Raw genomic sequence first — 20,127 nt, forward strand, 5'->3', positions numbered from 1 at the left:
ACTAACAAAAAAAAATTGTTATCAATATGGATAATTACTAAATATTTCGATAGTTATAATCTTCAAACCTTGGTTGAGGGCCAAAAGTAGTATGGAATAATTTTTACGTTGTGTGATCCAAAATTCAAACCCTTTGAGACCCCTTTCACTTTGATGTCTAAAAAAAATAAAAAACTTCATATATCATTGGCCCACTCTAATGTACATATGCATATGATAAGGAATGACGTTTAGTAGGCAGAACGCGTCTATTTGCTTTTTCTATGATGTGTAGCAATACGCTCCACAATACAGTATTGGCGTGTGACGTTCATTCACGTTATTTAGCAAATGCGTTCTCCTTTTTCAACGCGTTCTTTTGTCTGGGAATCCCCCATTAAACTGTGACTCTCCACCTTCTCTCTCCACCCCTCCACAGGCATCTTTGCCCGTCGCCTTCCTTTTTTGCCACATACGGACATACGCGACTTCATTGTTTCACCTATTGCTACTGTGTCGTCTCCAGACATAGAATTGTATGTTGTTCTATTTCGGCAATAACAATTCCTACTCTGAATTATCCTACTCTGAATCTACTCCAAACCGAAAAAAATATTAAACACTAACCAATAGAGTATCATTGCAATCCTATGTGCGCGTGTAATTGGTGAAGACTATTCTATTTTTATAAATTGTTCATCCTTAAACATCCTTTTAATAGACTCATGCCGCGCAATATGAATCAATAGATAAATCATTGTGACAAAATTATGCAGTGCACTATAGATCATCTTTAAAAATTTTGCTTCTTATCCAGAGTCCTGACTTTCGTACCTTATGTACCAGCGTATGTACTTAACTATGATTTAATTTGCATTCTGAGTTTTAATATAAATATCAGCGTTTATTTCAAAGAAACGAACTCCACTATAACTGAACACTTCATACCAAGCTATAGCAATATTGATATTCAGTTATACATAACGTTGACAATAAGGAACTTCAGCCCTACGGGAAATTGGATACGATAAATGTTTTCTTGCACGCTGAAAAAATTGGAGCATTAAATTCTACTGCAAAGTTTCCTGAAAATGTACGAAAAAAATTATAAAAAATATTTTAATGAAATCGAACTACTTTGAATGACGTCACTTGGTCATATAAATCAACCAATGATAAAAGAGTTATGTAAGATTTCCGGTTTGCTTGCCGTCAATGGATCAATGGCTAAAACTGATCGAGAATAAGCGGAAGTGAACCTTTGTTGTCACACGCGGAGTTATTTCAGAAATACAAAATTTAAAAAATTATTGCGCTGATAATAAGAAATAAGAAAATTGTTTTTTTTTTACTTAAGTAAAACAAACCTATTAAAAAATACATTTTAAAAAAAAACCAATGAACTTTATCATCATTCTGGTAAATACACCGTAAGCTCAACAATGTTTTGAGTATGTCCAAATGTTTGCAGACCGGCTGGATTTCCTCCCTAGGAAGTTTTTGCGAGTAGTAATCGAGTCAAAAACGCTCGTCCTGGGTTCTGGGCAGCGATTATGAACGCATATCTTCATCGGTATATACTGAGACAATTACAATAAACAATAATAAACACGCTTTAATTATCGCAGTCATAAGTCAACGCGTTTGTAATCTCTAAGTTAACGCTCGTGTTGGTCTGTTTTTTGTTTTCCTCGTAAATAAATACAGTTTACTGGGGAAAAATCAGCGTTTACTATAAAAAAACATACAATTTATTAGTATTTGCAAAATAGTAAAGTGTATCTAATACAAAAAGGTGAAAATTAAATTACAATTACTATGGTAAATGCTTTTCTTGATGTTTGGCATGCCAACTGCCGGTTAAGTGCAATGAATAGCATAATAAATAATAAATGAAAATACCGGTTTTGGAATATTTTCCATATTTACACCGGTGAAATTTAAATATGTGATTGCCCAGCAGGATTATACGTCACGAAACGTAAATATTTTGACATTTAATATTAGGTGTTCACGGATGTTCTATTGTGATCGCGGATACGATAAATAACCACGGTGAAAAATTGTTATCACGTCGCTTATTAGCACGTCGATAGTTACATACAACACAAAATATAATAGATGAAGAATAAAATTTTGGTAAAAAATATCCATGAAACATACCGAATTCATTTAGGGTCGCATCCTTAGCAACACACGCAGATAAAAAACGAGATCGTTCAAAATGACGAGGAGATAAAAATGAATCACCGTCGGAGATAAATCATCCCTGTGACAACCCTCGAATGAGGGGAGGGGTTTTAGCTTCCGCCAAATTAGTCATGGTGCCTTTATTACCGTGTCTTACCCAATACACGATAGCGATAACACATTTATAGATGCACTGACTGTCCTTTGAACTTATTTTTAGCTTTCTAATTGGATTGGGGTTTGGATATCTTCGTTCAATACAAGTCCAGAATGAAGAACGCAAACACCAATACGCACCTATTGTAGAAATATCGAAGTAACCAATCAATTTATACATATTTTTTTAAAACGGCTTTATTTGATGCACACAACTGAAGGGTAATGTAACTTTTTTGTAATAAGTTTTGTACAAAAAAACACATGGTAGTTAATAAATGAAAAATACACAAAATAAACCAGAAAAACATTGAAAATTAGCATTTCTTTTAGAACTTCAAAGATTTATATAGAATAACAAAAATGCTCAATATAGAGGAATTGATCTACCCAGAAAAAATTAAAATGATATTTAAGATGAAAAAGAATAAAATAAAGACAATTTTTATTTTAACTACAACATACATAAAATAAATACAAGAGCATCAAATAATTTAACTTGCGAACAACCTAAGACCAACAGAAAAAGAAACAGTTTTTTGTATACAGCAATAAATTTTTATAATTTACTTTCTAATGATGTAAAAAATAAACAAAACAAACTTAATACGTACTTAAAAAACACCAAAATAAAACAGTTCTTACAGCCCGTGTGACGAGTGATATGTGATGTTTTTTTATCGAATTTTTATTTAAACTATTGTGTTATTATATACAATATCTCCTCATACCAGCACTCTTGCTGATTGAGAATATTTCGTACAAATAAAATAAGTATTATAATGTAATATGTAAAGTTAAAAATCCTTGATGTCATAAATAAAAAAAATAAATAAGTTGAAAAAAAACTCTTTTATACTTTACTCAGTAATAGTACGCACAACCATTTCTTCAAACTGTTCCTTTAATTACGATTTACTTTAATTTTTAATCGTTTTAAGGTTTGCACTTTTTTTTAAAACCTTTAAAAACATACGAGAAAAATAAGTAAATTTTGAGGTCAAATTAAATTCTGACATAACTGTCAGTTTCCGAAACGAGTGGCTAGATGCAAAAAAAAATATCGCTAAATTCTGTCCTATTAATATATATGAGTATTTAGGCGTAATAATATTGTCACTATAAAAAAATAATTGTTATTATATTTTTTCCGTCTGTTGTACTATCTTCCGGAGTGTACGTATCGAGACGTTAAAGGAGCTGGCTTTGTAGTTTTAATTTTTCTGCCCTTTCCTTATTCTTCTCATGTTTTTCCTTTCTTATATATTTTAAAATACACCTTCTTTAAAGCATGCATGCGTACTGTTTGGGTGAGAACTCTTAATTTTGGCACTCAATTGTCGACACAACCAACATTATTTATAAAATCCATCCATTGACAAAAATAAATTCTCTTAAAAAAGTTAAATGATCACTTAACAAAATAAAATAGTACTCAAACTTAATAGTTATCCTAGCCTTGTGACAGATTTTTTTATTTTTCCGTTTTTAGATAAAATTACAAAAAAACATCAATTTGTTTTATTTATAATTACTTGTTTATATATTAATGAACTTATCAAGGTTTTTTAAGCTATGCCCGTATCAAGTCATAATAATAAACTATAAAAAATACATTGTAAAATTAATAAGATTTAATTATAATGACAAGTGATGCAATAGAATAACAATCCAGAAAAACAAGGTATAAATAATAAATAATAAAGTTCAAAAGAATACAAAGTAAAAAAGATAATCGGATATAAATATTTAAAAAATAACACTGGGAAACATACAAGACGACGACATAATATTAGTCAAAAATGCTGACATACATAAATATAACACCAGACAACAAAAACACTATCATATTGAAAAAGCAAGGACAAACACAGGACAGTCAAAAATACTACATAATGGACTTAAACACTACAACGACCTACCTTACTACTTGAAAAGTTTTAATGCAGACAAATTTAAAATCAATCTGAAAAAGCACATGATGACTGAACTAACTAGACTAGACGAGACATAAAATGACTAGACAATATTAAATTTCTAATGTAACCCTAACGGGTTTTTTAAAATTGTAAATAAATAAAAAAATATATATATATAAATTATGCAAATTAAGATTCACACATAATTAAATATGCAAAATAATAGTTTAAATGAAATCAAGAAAATAAAATTATAATTGTAAATTGTATTAAAAAAAAAACAAAATAATAGTATCATTGAAATCAATGGAACAAGAATATATATTGAAAAACATAATTGAAATGATAATTGAAATATGGATTCTAGAAACTCACTCTATACTATTGTAAAAAGTAGGAGCTATAAACAGTATGCCAAATAAGAGTGAGTACTATATTAAATAATAAAAAATACATTTTTATATGTAAAAAGCAAATAAAAGTAAAAGTATGGAAGAAAAGCCGATTTGTCAGTTTTTGCTAATCGCTAATTTTGAACTTAAAAAAATTGACAACCTCGTCTTTATCGATGTGCTTCCACCAATTGAAAACATTTAAAAAAAATATATTGGAACTTGTGCAGTTTTTTATGGCTGCCGGAAATTTAGGAGCCAGGAAGGTAAAGTTTCTTTATACTAGCTTTGTGTGAGTGGTAGAGCCAAAGTAATTAATCCTTCTCCAGCGATCAGCATCGCGTCTATATATTTTATTGTGTCCTGACTTTACTACTCACTTAACTTTACTTTACTAATTAATTTTTATAATAAATGCAGTCCAACACGCGATGTAAACGACACGCCGATTGTTAAGTGTATAAAAAACCGATTAAAATTGCAGTGTTTTTAACTTTGAAAACGCATACTTAAACCTGATGATGGGTGGACAATACATGCTTCTCTTGTCCGTCTGTGTTGTTTTTGTCCCATAGAAGGGAAGTGGTAAATTACAAATCTAAATAGTAGACTAACTCAAGAGAACCACGCGCCGACCATGCTCTAGGACCCGTTTCGTCTGCTCTAAGGCCTGAGAGATTGTTAGGATGATTAGGATCTTTGCATAGAATTGTTTCTACTGTTGGTATTAGGATAATAGTTTTTGCGAGGAATTCAGTATTATGACGAGAAGTAATTTCGCCTGAGTTCGATAAGGATCATGTTAGGATCTGTGTTAGGGTTTTACCAGTAGTGTCTTGATAATTTGATGTTCCTCTGTGATTTGGTATAGATACGTATTGTTTTTCTTTTGTTGCTTGAGTGCATGTTGAATAGGGAAAATTATTATATAAATGTTTTCTATATGTATTTGGGTTTTGTGTCGTTGCTTGAATTGTTTGTATTAGTACGTTCTTCTTCCTTTTCGAGGCGGGATCTGGAGTGTGCGGCCGCGGTATCAATTTGGAACTGACACTGTATTCCTTCACTGTCATACTGAGAAATTAGAAAAAAGGTGATTGTGCTGACCATGTGTATTTGATTAATCACAAATTAACAATACTGCAGTGAGGGGTACAATGAAAGCTTTTAAAGTTTCTGTGTTTTGTTATTTCCGCGGTTTGATTGTAAAGAAATATTAAATTTTCGCTTAATTAGTTTAAAAAAAAATTGATATTGATATGCGAAACTGAAGAAAGACTCAAGTCTTTATAAACAGTTTCGGGAAAGGGGTGGATGCTTTCATTGTAATACATGCACCTAAAACGATTTGAGTTATTACAAATATTAAACTCGTGTGTCCTATATAAATATTTATATACAAAGTGTTATATATAATGTATTTGGAAACGTGTATCGAATAAATCACGATGCTTACGCTTTGATAGTGCGCACTTTGCATGATTTACCCAATTGTTTATTCACCTTGACCCAGAAATTTCTGTTTTTGAAATAAAACCAGAACCCTGGATTAACTCGATGGCCACGTCTGGTAAAAATATTAAAAAGAGGAGTCGAGTGAAGATCATCCTGCCTCGCAGTGTAGTAGTTTTCACTTATATTATTATTTATTGAGCTCTAGCAGTCGGAAATATAAAATAACGTACGCGCTATTTCATTGGAATAAATTATTTAACAAAGAAAAGTAAGGAACTTCTGTTATTTTTTAGGGGATTTAATATTTTTAGCTATTTCCATACGTCAAAAAACGTAATGAAAAATATGAACCAATTTATTTGTTTCCGGGTGAGCAAGCCAGTTTTGAGAATCGATACCCCACACGATAATATTTCATTTAAACAGTTCTCATTATTTAATATTATGAACTCAGCTAACTAGCTATAATTTAAATTCAAAATGCTAATAATCCCGAAAGTTTATGACAATACATAAATATTGTAATTTCTGAAAACTGGATTATGTAATAATGTTGTTTGGGGTAAAACAAAACAGCACTTTAAAATAATCTTGTAACATTTGACGCGTTAGCAACCATCAAATTAAAAATCGTAGAAAATATTATAATCTAAATATTTTTACAATTACCAAATCCTGACAAAATATGTTATTATTGATAGTAATTTATTGTCTATGTACCAATTTAGATAAACGTCCGAGCAATACAATTTACGGTATAATCTTTGTAATCCCGTAGTTCGAACCCCCCCTTCTACTCCAATTTACTTCCTGTTTTCTAGCACAGTTTTTTTAACTCTTGTGTGGCTGTGATGTCACACTAGTCCAAATAGGACACAAGACTCGATATATCTCTCTTATTTTTTAAAATGATGAATTCGTATTCTTTGTAATCTTCAAATGGACATTTGCATACCCGATTTGGAAAGTAAAATTTATACAACTATGCTAAATGTTAATACGAAAAATATTTATTCTTGCTAATCGAAGAATAAATGTCCTCTAATTTAGCAACACATCTATACAGATACCTGATACAAGGGAGAACACGCGTGAAGATAGAAGTCATAACAATGAAGGCAGAGACGCTGTTCTGCGTCGGGTGTTGTCTAAAACAGATTCAGTCTTTGGTCGGTTGATGACAGTGATGGGGGACGCACGCGCGTAAAATAAGAGGCGTATTTATGTTTTTTTTATATTTATTTTGCTATAACTGGGCTAAATTATATGTTTATTTGCAAAAATTATAGAAAAGGAATTATTAAACCGTATGTCTCCATGTTAATTTTTTTCAAATGTCTGAACTTTAGAATATTCCATCTTTTACCAGTGGTAACACGATGTTACATCACCGCGCGCAAAGGGATTATTAACCACAGTTTTTTAAGAGTTATGACTAATATAAATGTTGCAAAAATTAAAACTATAATTATCATTCCCCTTCCGAACCTTATGGAAGATAGCGTATCTTGATCATTCTTGTTAACTGTATTACTTTTAAGGTTCCAGTCCAGACAATATTTAAGATGCTAGTGTAAAAACACCTTTTTAAATAAATATTTTTCGTCAACTATGTCAGGAATCGAATAATAATAATAACTGTAATAAAATTCGTCAATTTTCATAGCTGTTTCCGTTTTCGTAAGTAATCCTTTCAAGGGCGCTGTACATTATGTTCAATTAAAAAAATAAAATAATGTCTTTGCACAGGCCAACTCTTAATGACTATTTACTTACAGACAAATTTTAAGAATTGTGTAATACAGATATTATTTTTGTACTTCTAAAAAATACATAAAAAAAGAAGCACTTTTAAGTCAGGAATCGATTTCACATATAAAAAAGTTTTTTTTTCTGAAAAGCGATTCTGTTTCTAAATTTTTTTTAACTTCTAGGGGTAGAACGTTCCATGCTAAAGGTCCGGTTATTGCAAAAGCCCTACCGCCAAATTCGAAATTCTGGTTCCTCCCTACAGCAGAACAGGAGGTGAGCGGAGAGTGAGGCGCCTATCTGCCAGCTCGTCCAGGACGCGGAGTTCCTTAAGGTATTGAGGAGCCGTGTTATGCATTGCCTTGTACACAGCTTGTACGCGCCCCTCACGTAGCCAGTGAAGACTTAGAAGCAATGTGTAATGTGATCGTACTTTGATACACCAAATATTAACCTGGCAGCTGCATTCAGAATGGACTGCAATCGCTTCATTTTATATTTAGGTAAGCCGGCAAATATTCCATTGCAGTAATTGGCTCTTGATATCAGAAATGCGTTCACTAAGAGACAGGCCGCCTCATTAGGTAAATGTATTCGGATACACATAATTTGCCTTAGCTGGTAGAAACAAGCACTGGCTGTCTTGCTGATTTGCTTTTCTAGCAAAAGTTCAGCGTCAAAATGAACGCCTAAAAGCTTAACAGCGGGTATAATATCAGATCTAGTGTCTAAGGAGGGATCTTTTAACATACGAGTATGTTGCCTTCTTGGTGTGGTTAGCTAAAGGTTTTATTTTTTTGATCAGAAATCTCTTGCATTAAAGAAAAACGCGCTGACTAATTATTACACCACGAGGCGGTGAAAAAAAATCCGTCTCCAAGCGGTTAAAGAATACAGTTCTGATTTCGAAATAGAACCAGAATCCTAGGCATTGGCTAATTTATGGTAAAAATCCTAAGAAAGCGAGTCGACTTGGTATAAGTCGACCAATTTGCTAACCATTCTCGAGATTCCGGGTTCAATTCCTGGAAGAGTCGACATGATGAATGAGTGATTTTACTAATCACTGCAGATTTTTATTGTCCCTGGACTGGTAACTGAAGCGTAAGGCTTCATACAATAAAAACGATCTGGATACACTGTGATTGGAGCGCCAATGCAGTGCCATATGTACCATTGAGTGCAGAGAGGGAAATGATGATGATGGTGAAAATAAAAATAACTTAAAACGATTGCTTTATTAGGAAAAAGGAAGTTTGTAAATGATGAAGTTATTTTTTAAAATAATAATTAGTCTTATCATTTATAATCAAGTGCATTATGTACGTAAGTACTCCTAGTCCGATTCAAATCATATTTTCAATGTGATATTTGTATTATTTCTTACTGTTTTTTTTGAGATCGCGTTAAATCGTAACTAATGATTTTTTTTTTCGTTTTGTGACTGGATAATCATCTCAAATAAAAAGACGTTAATAAATCAGCCAAATGAGTGATATAAAATAAATAATTATTTTACCATAGGTTTACTAAAGTAAATATATACAGTCATCTAAAAACTCAAACTGAACTCAATCGTAAATAGACCAGAAAATCTTCATGAATTTAAAGTATATACATATTTTTAAAAATATTTCTAGCATGTGTCTGGAATAAGCGATAGAAAAAAGTATAAGGTATATTTGAGTAATTTTGATGCGGGGATAATATAAATATGAAAATATAACTAGGTTATACACTGTTTCGATTTTGCCTCAGTTTTCTTTTCTAAGACCCCAAAGTACCCAAAAACTTGCTAAGCCAGCTGTCATAAAGGGAAAACTATTAAAGTGTTAAACTTGTAAGTCCTCTGGTTTCCCAAATATTACACGTTTGAACAAACTTTGGTCAAATTCGTCAGAAACACCTACTTGATTTTTCTTTTTCGTTTTACTCGTGATATTTTATAAATCAAAACTTTTATTGTGTTATGAAATTTGATACCGTGCTTTGTCGAAACTTTTACACAAAATGTTTTTTGAGTTATGGTCTGCGTTTTCTCTCACGTTTACAAAAGATATTTTTCGAATAATTTATTGCGAACACAGATTATTAATAATCATTGACTGCTTAAAATAAACAGCGTTTAACATAAAACGACTTAATTTATACGCAAAGTGGGTTTAAAAGTTTGAATATTGTGTGTACTTTTACATAATATTAAATGAAAAACTTATAAATGGAAAAGTCTGAAAAACACATTTTTAAAAAGTTCGGATGATGGAATTTTCCACTGCTAAGAAATTTTGTAATCAACGTCTCAATTTATCTTGTTAAGATTTTAATGTTGCTGTTTTTAGTTACATAAGAATGAAAAGGGTTTAAGTAATTAAATATTATTTATTTAATTATTATCGAACTCATCTTTTTTAAAAATATAAGTATAAATGTATGGAGGAAAAATTACGTGGTTGCGTAAAAAATATATTACAACTATCAAAAGACACAATTTAAGACACAGTTAAAATATGAGATTTTCTATATATTTTTTTCTTAAATAACCCACTATAAATAGTGTCTATGATATTATTGTTGGAAAAAAATAATTTACTGATTTATTTACGAGTATCTATACTCTAATTCCCATAAAAATTAATTATGTTTTTATTGTTTTTCATCGTCACGCTCTGTACCCTCTATAATGAATATTTTTAACACATTATGTTGGATTTATCAATAAGTTTTGTCATCTGCTTTTTTTATAAATAGGAGTATTGCTGTGCGATTTTTATATTCGTTTATAGGTTTTTTTTTACTGTGACAACTTCAATACCAGTTTAAGGGGATACTAGTGATATTTTTTTTGTTTTCTTAATGTAAAGATCTTGTGTTCTCATTTTCTTAAATATGTTTATTAACATTGAGCGATGTTTTTCATCGACTACCTTAAATAAAAAGATGAAAAAATTATAGCTATATTTTATAACGTTGATCGCACAAAAGTATATGAGTAAAATGGAGTAAAATTTTACTCAATCGTCTTAACTATAATCCAAAACAGCGCTGTAAAACATATTTTGATAATAAATCAAAAGCTGTCAACTACACAGCACTCTGAGGTTTCGTATACGTTCATTGCGAGATTTTTTTAAAAAAACTTATAAAATAATTTTACTATCACAAATGTCTTTTAATAAACTTGTAAACTCTAAATATCAAAATAGTATAACGTGATCACTTTTATTCGTCTTAACTAGTGAAATTGAATATTCCAATTGACAGGGTGAAATTAAAAAAAAAAAGAAAAAATTATTGCTGTCAAACCAATAACAATAAAGTGACACACCGAAGCTGAGCGATAATGCGAAGGTGGAGTTACGTGTAATAAAAACATCATTACGTCAAAACCGATACATTAATAGGTAAACTATTAGTGAAGGGGTGTATGCAAAATACAGGTCACACTAAATTCAAATTGTAACCATTGAGATTTAAACCAAAATATCAAACATATGAATTTTTCTCTTGTGAGGATGTGCAATTGGACATACTACGAGGGTCAGTTAAAAACTAATGCATCTATTTTTTTTCTCCTTTCAACTATCAAGAAATTTAAATGCACATAGATAGATTAAAGACAACGCTTTTGACGATTAATTTGTACCTTTTCAAAATAATCTCCGTTCATTTTCACAGTTTTAGTCCATCTTTTAACAAGATCACATTATGGTAAAAAGCACAAACTTTTGTCAAATAATCGTCATCACACTGTCTTTACTGAGGGAGAGAATGAGACACAATTTATGTGTAGACATCCGGCGATCACCACGAGTCATTGCAGTCAACGGCCTGCCGCTCCGGTTTTTGTCAGTCAACGATGTTTATCCTTTAGCTTCATAACAACGACAAACTCATCGTCTTACAGTACTTATATCCACTGTCGCATTGCCGTACCTTTTTCAGTCGTTGGTGAATGCGAAAGTGCGTTTCACCTTTTTCAATAAAAAAATTAATCACAGAACGCTGTATAATACGAAAATTGATGTCCGCCATTTTGCAAACAACTGCAGTGCTGCCACCTGTTAACGCAGAAAGTTACTACTGCAGTAGATTGTAGAAAAAGATTTAAGAAATGGCGCCAAATTTAAATTGTTCTCTTGACTAACTTAATTTAGCAGGAAAAAATAGGAGGCATTAGTTTTTGACTGAAACTCGTACATACTACAATATATTTTTTGAAGGTTTTGCATAAAAACAATTTGTTATGCAAAATAATATTTTGGTTAATATTGTGGTTTTTATAAAAGATATTCCGAAATTTATAAATGCATATTTTTCTGTATATTGTAATGCTATTTTTAATTTCTTCGTTAAACGCATTTACTGTGTGGTTAACTTATGCAACTGTTATTTCATTACTTATTTAATGCACATTATTTGTTCGCCTTTGCACCCTTACAATATGATATTATCTACAATGCTTATCTCAGCCTTGCATTCTGCACGAATTTCTCCATTTGTACATCTGTATATAGTTTCACTTTATTGCCGGTCTCTTGAATCGAAGAACGGCAGTTTTCAGAAGTATAAAGAACACTGATAAGTTTATATAACTCTCGGGTGAACTTAGACGTCGGACAAATAAAGAATTCAATAGATAAATCAATATGCTTCCTTTCGCTAAAGCAATCTCTGCATTTGATTTGTATGCTCATTCTTAGAAATGATATTACTATTACGTAAAGTAAAATAATAAAATCCTTTTTTTTCTTCTTTGTTTTCACATTCGCTCCAAAGTGGAGTAGTTGGAAATTACCAGTTGCCTCCAGGAGACCCTATTGCCAGCCAGCATTTTTGCCTCCTGCCACGTCAATCCAGCGCCCGTTAGTTACGCCGAATAAAGCCGAAAGATCGTCATCGACTGCCTTCCAGGACGGCGGCGTATTTTTATTTATTTTATTCTGAATATTATTCATTTCCTTGCCCACTCCCTAGTCGGAACATATGCTTTAAAGTATTCACAAAAAGCTTCCATATCTTTCTATCAGCTGCGAGTTTCTATGTATCTTCCTTAGTCAAGTATTGCTTCCTACTGCTAACAAACACAGTTGCCTTACGAAGATGCTGCGTCTGTTCTTTTTTTTTCATTTCTTACAAATTCAAACCACCCGCTTAGACACACAAAAAAATATGTATTAAACGTCTTTATATATATAAAATGCAGTAATCTACTTTTGTAAGCTTTTTTAGTAGGTTCCACGATTCGCATTTGTAGAAGAAAATGCAGGCGTTTTATAGGCGGCATAAGATGTTAGAGCAATTAATGAGTAATTATTAAATCATCAGACAGCATTTCTACTTTTAAAGAAGTTATTATTAATTACTCAGTCGGGGATCTACAAGTCACTGTTTATAGACTATAGATACTCTGCATGCATGGATTTTAAAATCAGAGACCCACGTATTATGTTACATTTAACCCAACAAAATGCTGACTGTCAATCTGAGTCATCGAAATGGTCGATTGTTTTAAGTACCTGGGAGAATATGTAATGAAAAAATTGCAACTTTCAAAAAAATTTAAGAGCAAGAAGTTACTTTTTCATTGACAAATTATCTGCCATCTACATCAGCTCGAAATCATCGAAATTTAAATCAAAATCAGGCGAAAACATACAAATACCCTCGTTAAATTTAGTACTAACTCTCAATTTAATCAAAAACATATTTTCCGCACGTTCAAAGGATATTGTTATTTTTGTTGTATAACTATTGTTCTAATTATTTAAAGATAAATTATTCATTTAAGAGTTTAATCTAAATTTATTTGAATAAAATTAATAACCACAAAGTTAGTGCTTCAAATATAAACTTTACACTTTAAGTTCATTTGATTTTTTTTTTTTGCCTATTATCATATTTTGCATCAATAAATTTTTACTATAGAGCGCTAGATGCTGTTAGGAATAAGGGCCGCTTAATGGTATAAATACTAATACTACAACGCTATGAATAGAAAAACTCAAAGAAGCAAAAAAACAATGAAGTGCTGAAAGCCTTCGCAATATGGTCTTGAAGGAAATGAAAGAAATAAGTTGGACGGAAGAGAAACGGAGTGACGAAATTTGAAGGGAAAAGGATGAAAAGGGACTTTTCCTGATGACGGAAGTGAATAGACGCCAAGAATGTTTGGGATTTATCCTCCGGCAAGTGAAATTTATTGCTGAAGTGATGGGGGAAAGATTGAAAGTATGAAGAAGAAAAAGATATCTCAGAAGAACTTTTATAAACGGATGTTCAATCACGAACGGATGCAAAATCTAGTGCACGGAAAATACGAACGAGGAAGATTATATGCTACTTTTATCGCTTGAAATCTCAATGTGCGCACTAACGCTTATCGAGGCGGCATGTGCTGCATTGTATGGAATAAAAACGTTATGAAAATTTTATTTGCACCTATATATTCCGCTGGACGATATCTCGATGGATGATTATGTTAATTTACTTGGCTCTTCTTATAAATAACACGTACATTTCATTGTGAATAAACGTATAATAAAAACTGAATTAATTCTCAACCAAATTTTATTTGTAGCATTCCAAAATATGACCAATTTAGCAACTGCATGAAATCCACTAGCAATATTTTTTCTTTACATCTACATACCAGTAACAAATCGTTTATAGAAGCGATTATGCGCAGCTTACCAAAATATTTGACTATCGATAATAATATTTTACGCTTATTTTATTTACAAAAAAAAACAAACAAATAATTTATATTTCTTTTACATCAATGCCACCATTTGTATTTTTCTCCAGAAACACTAAAAAATTGCAAAAAAAAAGATAAGTTAATTGTGTTTTAATACAAAAGACGAATAAAACCAGAAAAAATTAACGATAGAAACATCAAAATTGTCTCTGCAATATTTTACATATTCCCATCGTCCACTCTTATTTATTTTGCTAAAACCAAGTGATAATGATCTAATTTCAACTCCCTCACCCTTCACGGTACCTCCACAAACACAAAATACTAATAATCATAAATGCTTGAGTTATTACCTCCATATGTTTGTGGTCCCGTCACTTATGCATATGCTGAACAATTCTCAGTTTTTATACCTTGATAGAGGAGCACGTGTTTTTTTCAATTGTTTGGTTATTTTAATAACCTCAGCTTAAGACAAATCAACGTTCAGTTTTGAATCAAGATTAACGGAAAATTTTTCTTTCTATACATACAATGAATATATAAAGTTACTTTGAGTTTTTAGAACAGGGTTAATTACCCTGAATCTAAGACAGTCAAAAATACATTATTTTACTAAGTAAAAATGTAGTACATAATCACTGAGGTATAATTAAATAGAGATGATGCTGAATAGAACTATTGGTTAAAATTATGTTTATATGTTGTAAAAAAGACTAACTGTCTACGCCAGTTTACTGTGAATTCACAGCTGTATAAAGCGCCTTTTTACGCTGCTTCACATTTATTGGCCGCTGCGAGTAAAACACTATTTTCCACCAAATACAAGATAAGTTCCGAAACCTCAATTGAATGGAACACAAGACGTGTGCTTAGTCCCGCATCTAGCGGACATATATATCAATACATGTTATACATTTTTATATAAAAAAACAATAAAATATTTTTAAAAGTGGTTACACAATGTAATTAAAAAATAACAATTCAAACAAGAACATGCGCTTGCCATTTATCTATTATCATCAATCTCCCAGACTCTCTTTGACCAATATCACGAAGTAAAGCAATCACCAGATTAACTTGAGACTCTTACAGCATTTTCACGGTTCTGGCATTAAAGTGTATATTTTTTATTCTTTTGTAATGTCTATGGGCCAAATAAGTCAATAATAAAAAATGTTTCATAGAGTATATTATCGTCTTTGCCTAATATTATGTGGGTATTTTTAGGAATAAAATGTATTCTTTTTATACAACGTAATGCGTGAAATACGTTTGACATTATATCATAAATACAATCAATCAAAATACAAAACCAATATTACTACATAGCTGTTAAATATTGGATCATACATAAAAAATCAGGTATAAAATTACGCCTGGGTATAGGGTAAAATAAGGATGGGAATGCTATCCTTATTGTAGTGGTAAAATAATGGTGGTATTACTATCTTTATTTCACCACTATGCTAACGCGTAACTTAATACTAAGTTTATAAGTAAGGCCCATTGTACTTGTACACCTACAGCTAGTCAAAAGTTGTAATGCATTTGCATTTTAATTCCGTAGTGTCTAAATTTATATCCAAAATAAAATATTTAGTTATTTACTATGGAAAAAAAATTACCGACAACTTTTTGGGAATTGTTACTTGTGTCTTCAATGTACGATCAAACAACAATTTATTTGTACGTAGGCAGCGCCTTTTTTTTTCCTATCCAACAAAATATACATAAATATTTACAAAAAAAGAAGATTACTTTCACATCAATTATTGTTATAGTTCAAAACAGATTTTTTTAAAAAGAAATCAGAAAATTACTTTTAAAATTGTTTTTTTTTAATAAAAAGTAATAGCAATAAATATAAATTATACTCTGATATATGAGACATATTCCTTAGCTTGCTTTCGAGTCCTTTTAGTTATCCATTTATGGACTAGATTTTTAAAAGTATTGTTATTCATTTTGCTCATCGGTAATTTTACAAAACACTGTAAAGTTTAGGTGCTAGAAAATTGTAGTATCTTTTTACGAAATTTGTTTTTGTCTTTGGTAGTGGAAGTACTATTTCTTGTCTTTGTCTAATGTCATATATTTGTTATCCGTCATTATATCTATTAGATTTTTTCTGGAAGTGTTGTTAAATAGTATTTATGTATATTTGTCTTATTTCTAGGTACTGGAAGTTCTGTTGAAAGTCTGTCTGTAAAGTATTGATAAGAGTTTTTGTTGGCTATTCGCAGCTTTTTGTGCATTCATTTATGGTTCTAGTGTGTTTTTACTTGTTTCTCCCCATCCTTTTTTTTTTCAATTGATAATTGATTGTGCTAAACAATAGTGTAATTTAATAATCATTGTTTTGTTTAAAATGTGTCTAATATTTTAAAATAAATATATCATTTTTCTTAGCCCGGTTTCCGTCTTGTCTATGTGTTTGTTCCACCTTAAGTAACAATCAATGTGTATACTTAGATGTTGTATACTGTTTACCTTTTCCATAGTTAAGCAGCCACAGTCTATGTTAATTAATATTTATTTTGTTCTTGTTTTGCTTTTAGACAAGAGTTTTTAGGTGCGATGTGCTTTGAAAAAGTTAAACAATTATTATTAATAAAACTTGCTCATCGCGTAATTTGGCCTTCTTCGTAATTATTATTTAGTTTATTATTTAATAAAAAATATAAATAAAATAAAAATACTTACGAAAATGCACTAAAACTGCCACGCCGAAAATCCAAAAGCTGTAACGCCCCATATTGTAATCATGGATTTGCCGCTTTTATGGTAAACTCCGTCTGGATTCGGTCCTAATAATGCATTTATTATTCTGTCCACATTGTTTAAAATTTTAATCCACTAAGTATTTTTTATTTAAACACGGCCCGTAACTTCACTCGAAAGTTTTTAGTTATCTTATGTTTTTTTTTCACATACTGCGTTTTAAAAGCCACTTGTAAGTTTGTCTTCCTTTTGTTATTTATATGTTAACACTAGTATTTGAATCCGCTTAGCTTAAGTGACATACGTAATCCATTCAGCTCTGGACTTAATCATTTTTAATTATCCAATTAATGGCGCGGACCGAAGAAGTGATGACGTCAAAGTTAATTTGGATTCAGTTAAACAATTAGTTACGAAGGACCTTTAAGAAGACTAGAAAGAGATGTAACAATTAAATGTGTTTCTTCTTAAGAAGATAAAAAGTGATAGTTAATAATTTAATTGAAATAAATTCAGGTGTCTATTTAATTTTCAAGATTGATTGTTCGTAAAACTATACAATAGATAAAATTATTGTGTAAAATATTATAGGATTCATAAAAATAATTAAATGCACTTTTACCTATTAAATTGGCATTTAAAATATATTCGTTATAGTGCAAAAAACACTTAATATTCGACATACCTTAGCCCGTTTCTTCACAATTTTTTTGGTTTTTTCGAACAACACGGGCTCAATTAAATTGGTGAACAGCACAAAACCCCTAGGCTTGAGAAAAATTAGAATTATTTTTTTGTGATCTCACCGAGAATCGACCTTGGAGCATCCGTGCAAGCATCTTACTTATTCAGGACAATATTTTTTCTACTAAAAAAAAATACTTACATTTTATTTCAGTCATAAAAAATGAACGTAAGAAAATGGGAAACAAGTTATGGTAGTGCTAAATTTGAACCTCGAACATAAGCGAGTAAAAAATAAATATTAAAAATTGTCCAGCAAAATAATTCAAGCTTTTTTGTATTTAAATAAATTATTGTGCATGAAGTTTTACGAATAATGATAAGAGTATGTTTAAATTTTATTTTGAGTTTAACTCGCGTTAACGTTTTGATGAATATTTTTTTTTATGAATTAATTTGTCAAATAAATAAAATAAAAAAAATCTACTCATAAAAGTTGTTGAAGTATAAAAATAATTTATGCAACGCTTTTGACATTTAGAATTTCTCCATCAAAATTTATTTTCTTGATCTCGAATTTTGAAAGGAAGTACTATTCCTATTAAAACGAACTTTGTTCTTAAATAAAATCGTTGAAAATTATATTTTTACTATCTGCATGTGAATTAGATATTTCGTATTGTAGGCGAGCACCCACACATTCGCTATTGAGTATAAAAGTCTTACCCACGTATCTATCTGTATTTATTCAATCTATTCCAAGTCGTCTCTAGCAATAGAATAAGTGGCATCTATCAGCCAACTAAATGAGAATTGCATTGCAGAAGGCTAAAGAAATAACACATCCAATAAAGAATACTTATGCAGTTTCATACGCAGCAAACAGCTGAACCATTGAAACATTTTCTTTATAAATCACTTTATTTAATTTTATTTATCAGGTTCAATAATATTATTAAAGTGAATTAAAACGTAACTAATGTTAACTGTTTAAACACAAGTAAATTTTCATTTCCTCTACGTACTTTTGTGCCAAATAATGCCATTTAAGTTATCTGTGAATCATTTAAGCATATGTCTTGTACTCTTATTTGAAAAATGGTCGTTTTACTCGCCACCAAAATAATATATTTGTACAACAAATAACTGTGATTTAGAAACTTTTAGAACATTAAAAAAACGATTGAGTAGAACAGCGCTAAATGTACCCATTTATGTAACAATCATAAAACGATTATTTACATATTTACAAATTTTAATTTCATTCTAAAAACAATATTTTGAAATTTGGACTTTTTTTTCTTGGTTAAGTAAACACATTTTATAATAGACGTAGTAGGTATTCGTATGTATGTTTAAAAATGTCCATAATTTTGCACAAGTCGCCTTTAGTACTATTTAAAAAAAAAAACTGTAATTATATTTATTGTTTAGATACGTTAATATTTTGCATTAATTTTCAGAATTATTTTGAATTTGGAAACTCTTTCGTTAATTCAGTAAACACGCCGCGCCGCTTAATGTTTTACTTTTAAAACAAATGACAACGCAATTTGATATTATGTTAAGATTTCGCATTGTTTTCGAGAACTATTTTGAATTTGGAAATTCCGTTAGGTTAGTAAACACGGCGTTAAGTACCCGCGAAAACAACGTGGACAGCCAGCGGAGCGTCATGCGCGCGCGTCCTGTCAAGCTCTGTAACCAGGAGATTTCCTATGACACGGGTCGACCGAGCCTCCCGCGCCGTGTTCGCCATCGGACTGGCGGCGTTATCCTTCCCGAGCCGAATTAACCCCCACCCGGCTCTACCGTTTTCAGAGGCGACCGCAAAAGCATATTTTCTCTCTCCGACATACTAAACACCCCACACCTTCGACCTCACCGTCCTTATCCCGCATGCATTTCACGGCGGTGCATTGGCGCTCTCCTCTTATCACGAGCGCTATTACTTGTTTCGAAAATACTATAAACCGCCCCGTTTCGCAAGGAACTTTGTGCTACCAGAAATCAAATATTATTTTTGTGCAGTAACAATACGAACATTCAATTCTGTATGCGAGAGATAAACTACAGTACCCACAAAAACTCAATTTTTCAGGAGAGACAAATTACTGATTTTTCATACTTTAAACATCTTGTATTTTTCAATAATAGGCTTAAAAATAAATTTGTTCTCTAA

General features: G+C 31.0%; 1 protein-coding gene across 1 annotated transcript in view; it reads right to left on the reverse strand.

Annotated features, from left to right (window-relative positions):
• The window catches only part of LOC148281515 (uncharacterized), a gene marked incomplete at its 3' end in the record, with an annotated part of 153,114 nt that extends 133,404 nt beyond the window's left edge, over positions 1-19,710 (reverse strand). Inside the window, exons 1-2 of the mRNA XM_088226608.1 lie at positions 19,587-19,710; positions 17,244-17,693 (exon numbers count right to left, since the gene is read on the reverse strand). Coding sequence (XP_088082734.1) covers positions 17,244-17,295 — 52 coding nt within the window. The remainder of the gene's footprint in view (positions 1-17,243; positions 17,694-19,586) is intronic.
• Between the last annotated feature and the right edge of the window lie 417 nt (positions 19,711-20,127).

This window comes from Micrasema longulum, unplaced genomic scaffold (assembly GCF_059751315.1).
Source record: "Micrasema longulum isolate JH-2025_06_02 unplaced genomic scaffold, ASM5975131v1 h1tg000445l, whole genome shotgun sequence".
In the NCBI taxonomy this organism is placed as follows: domain Eukaryota; kingdom Metazoa; phylum Arthropoda; class Insecta; order Trichoptera; family Brachycentridae; genus Micrasema; species Micrasema longulum.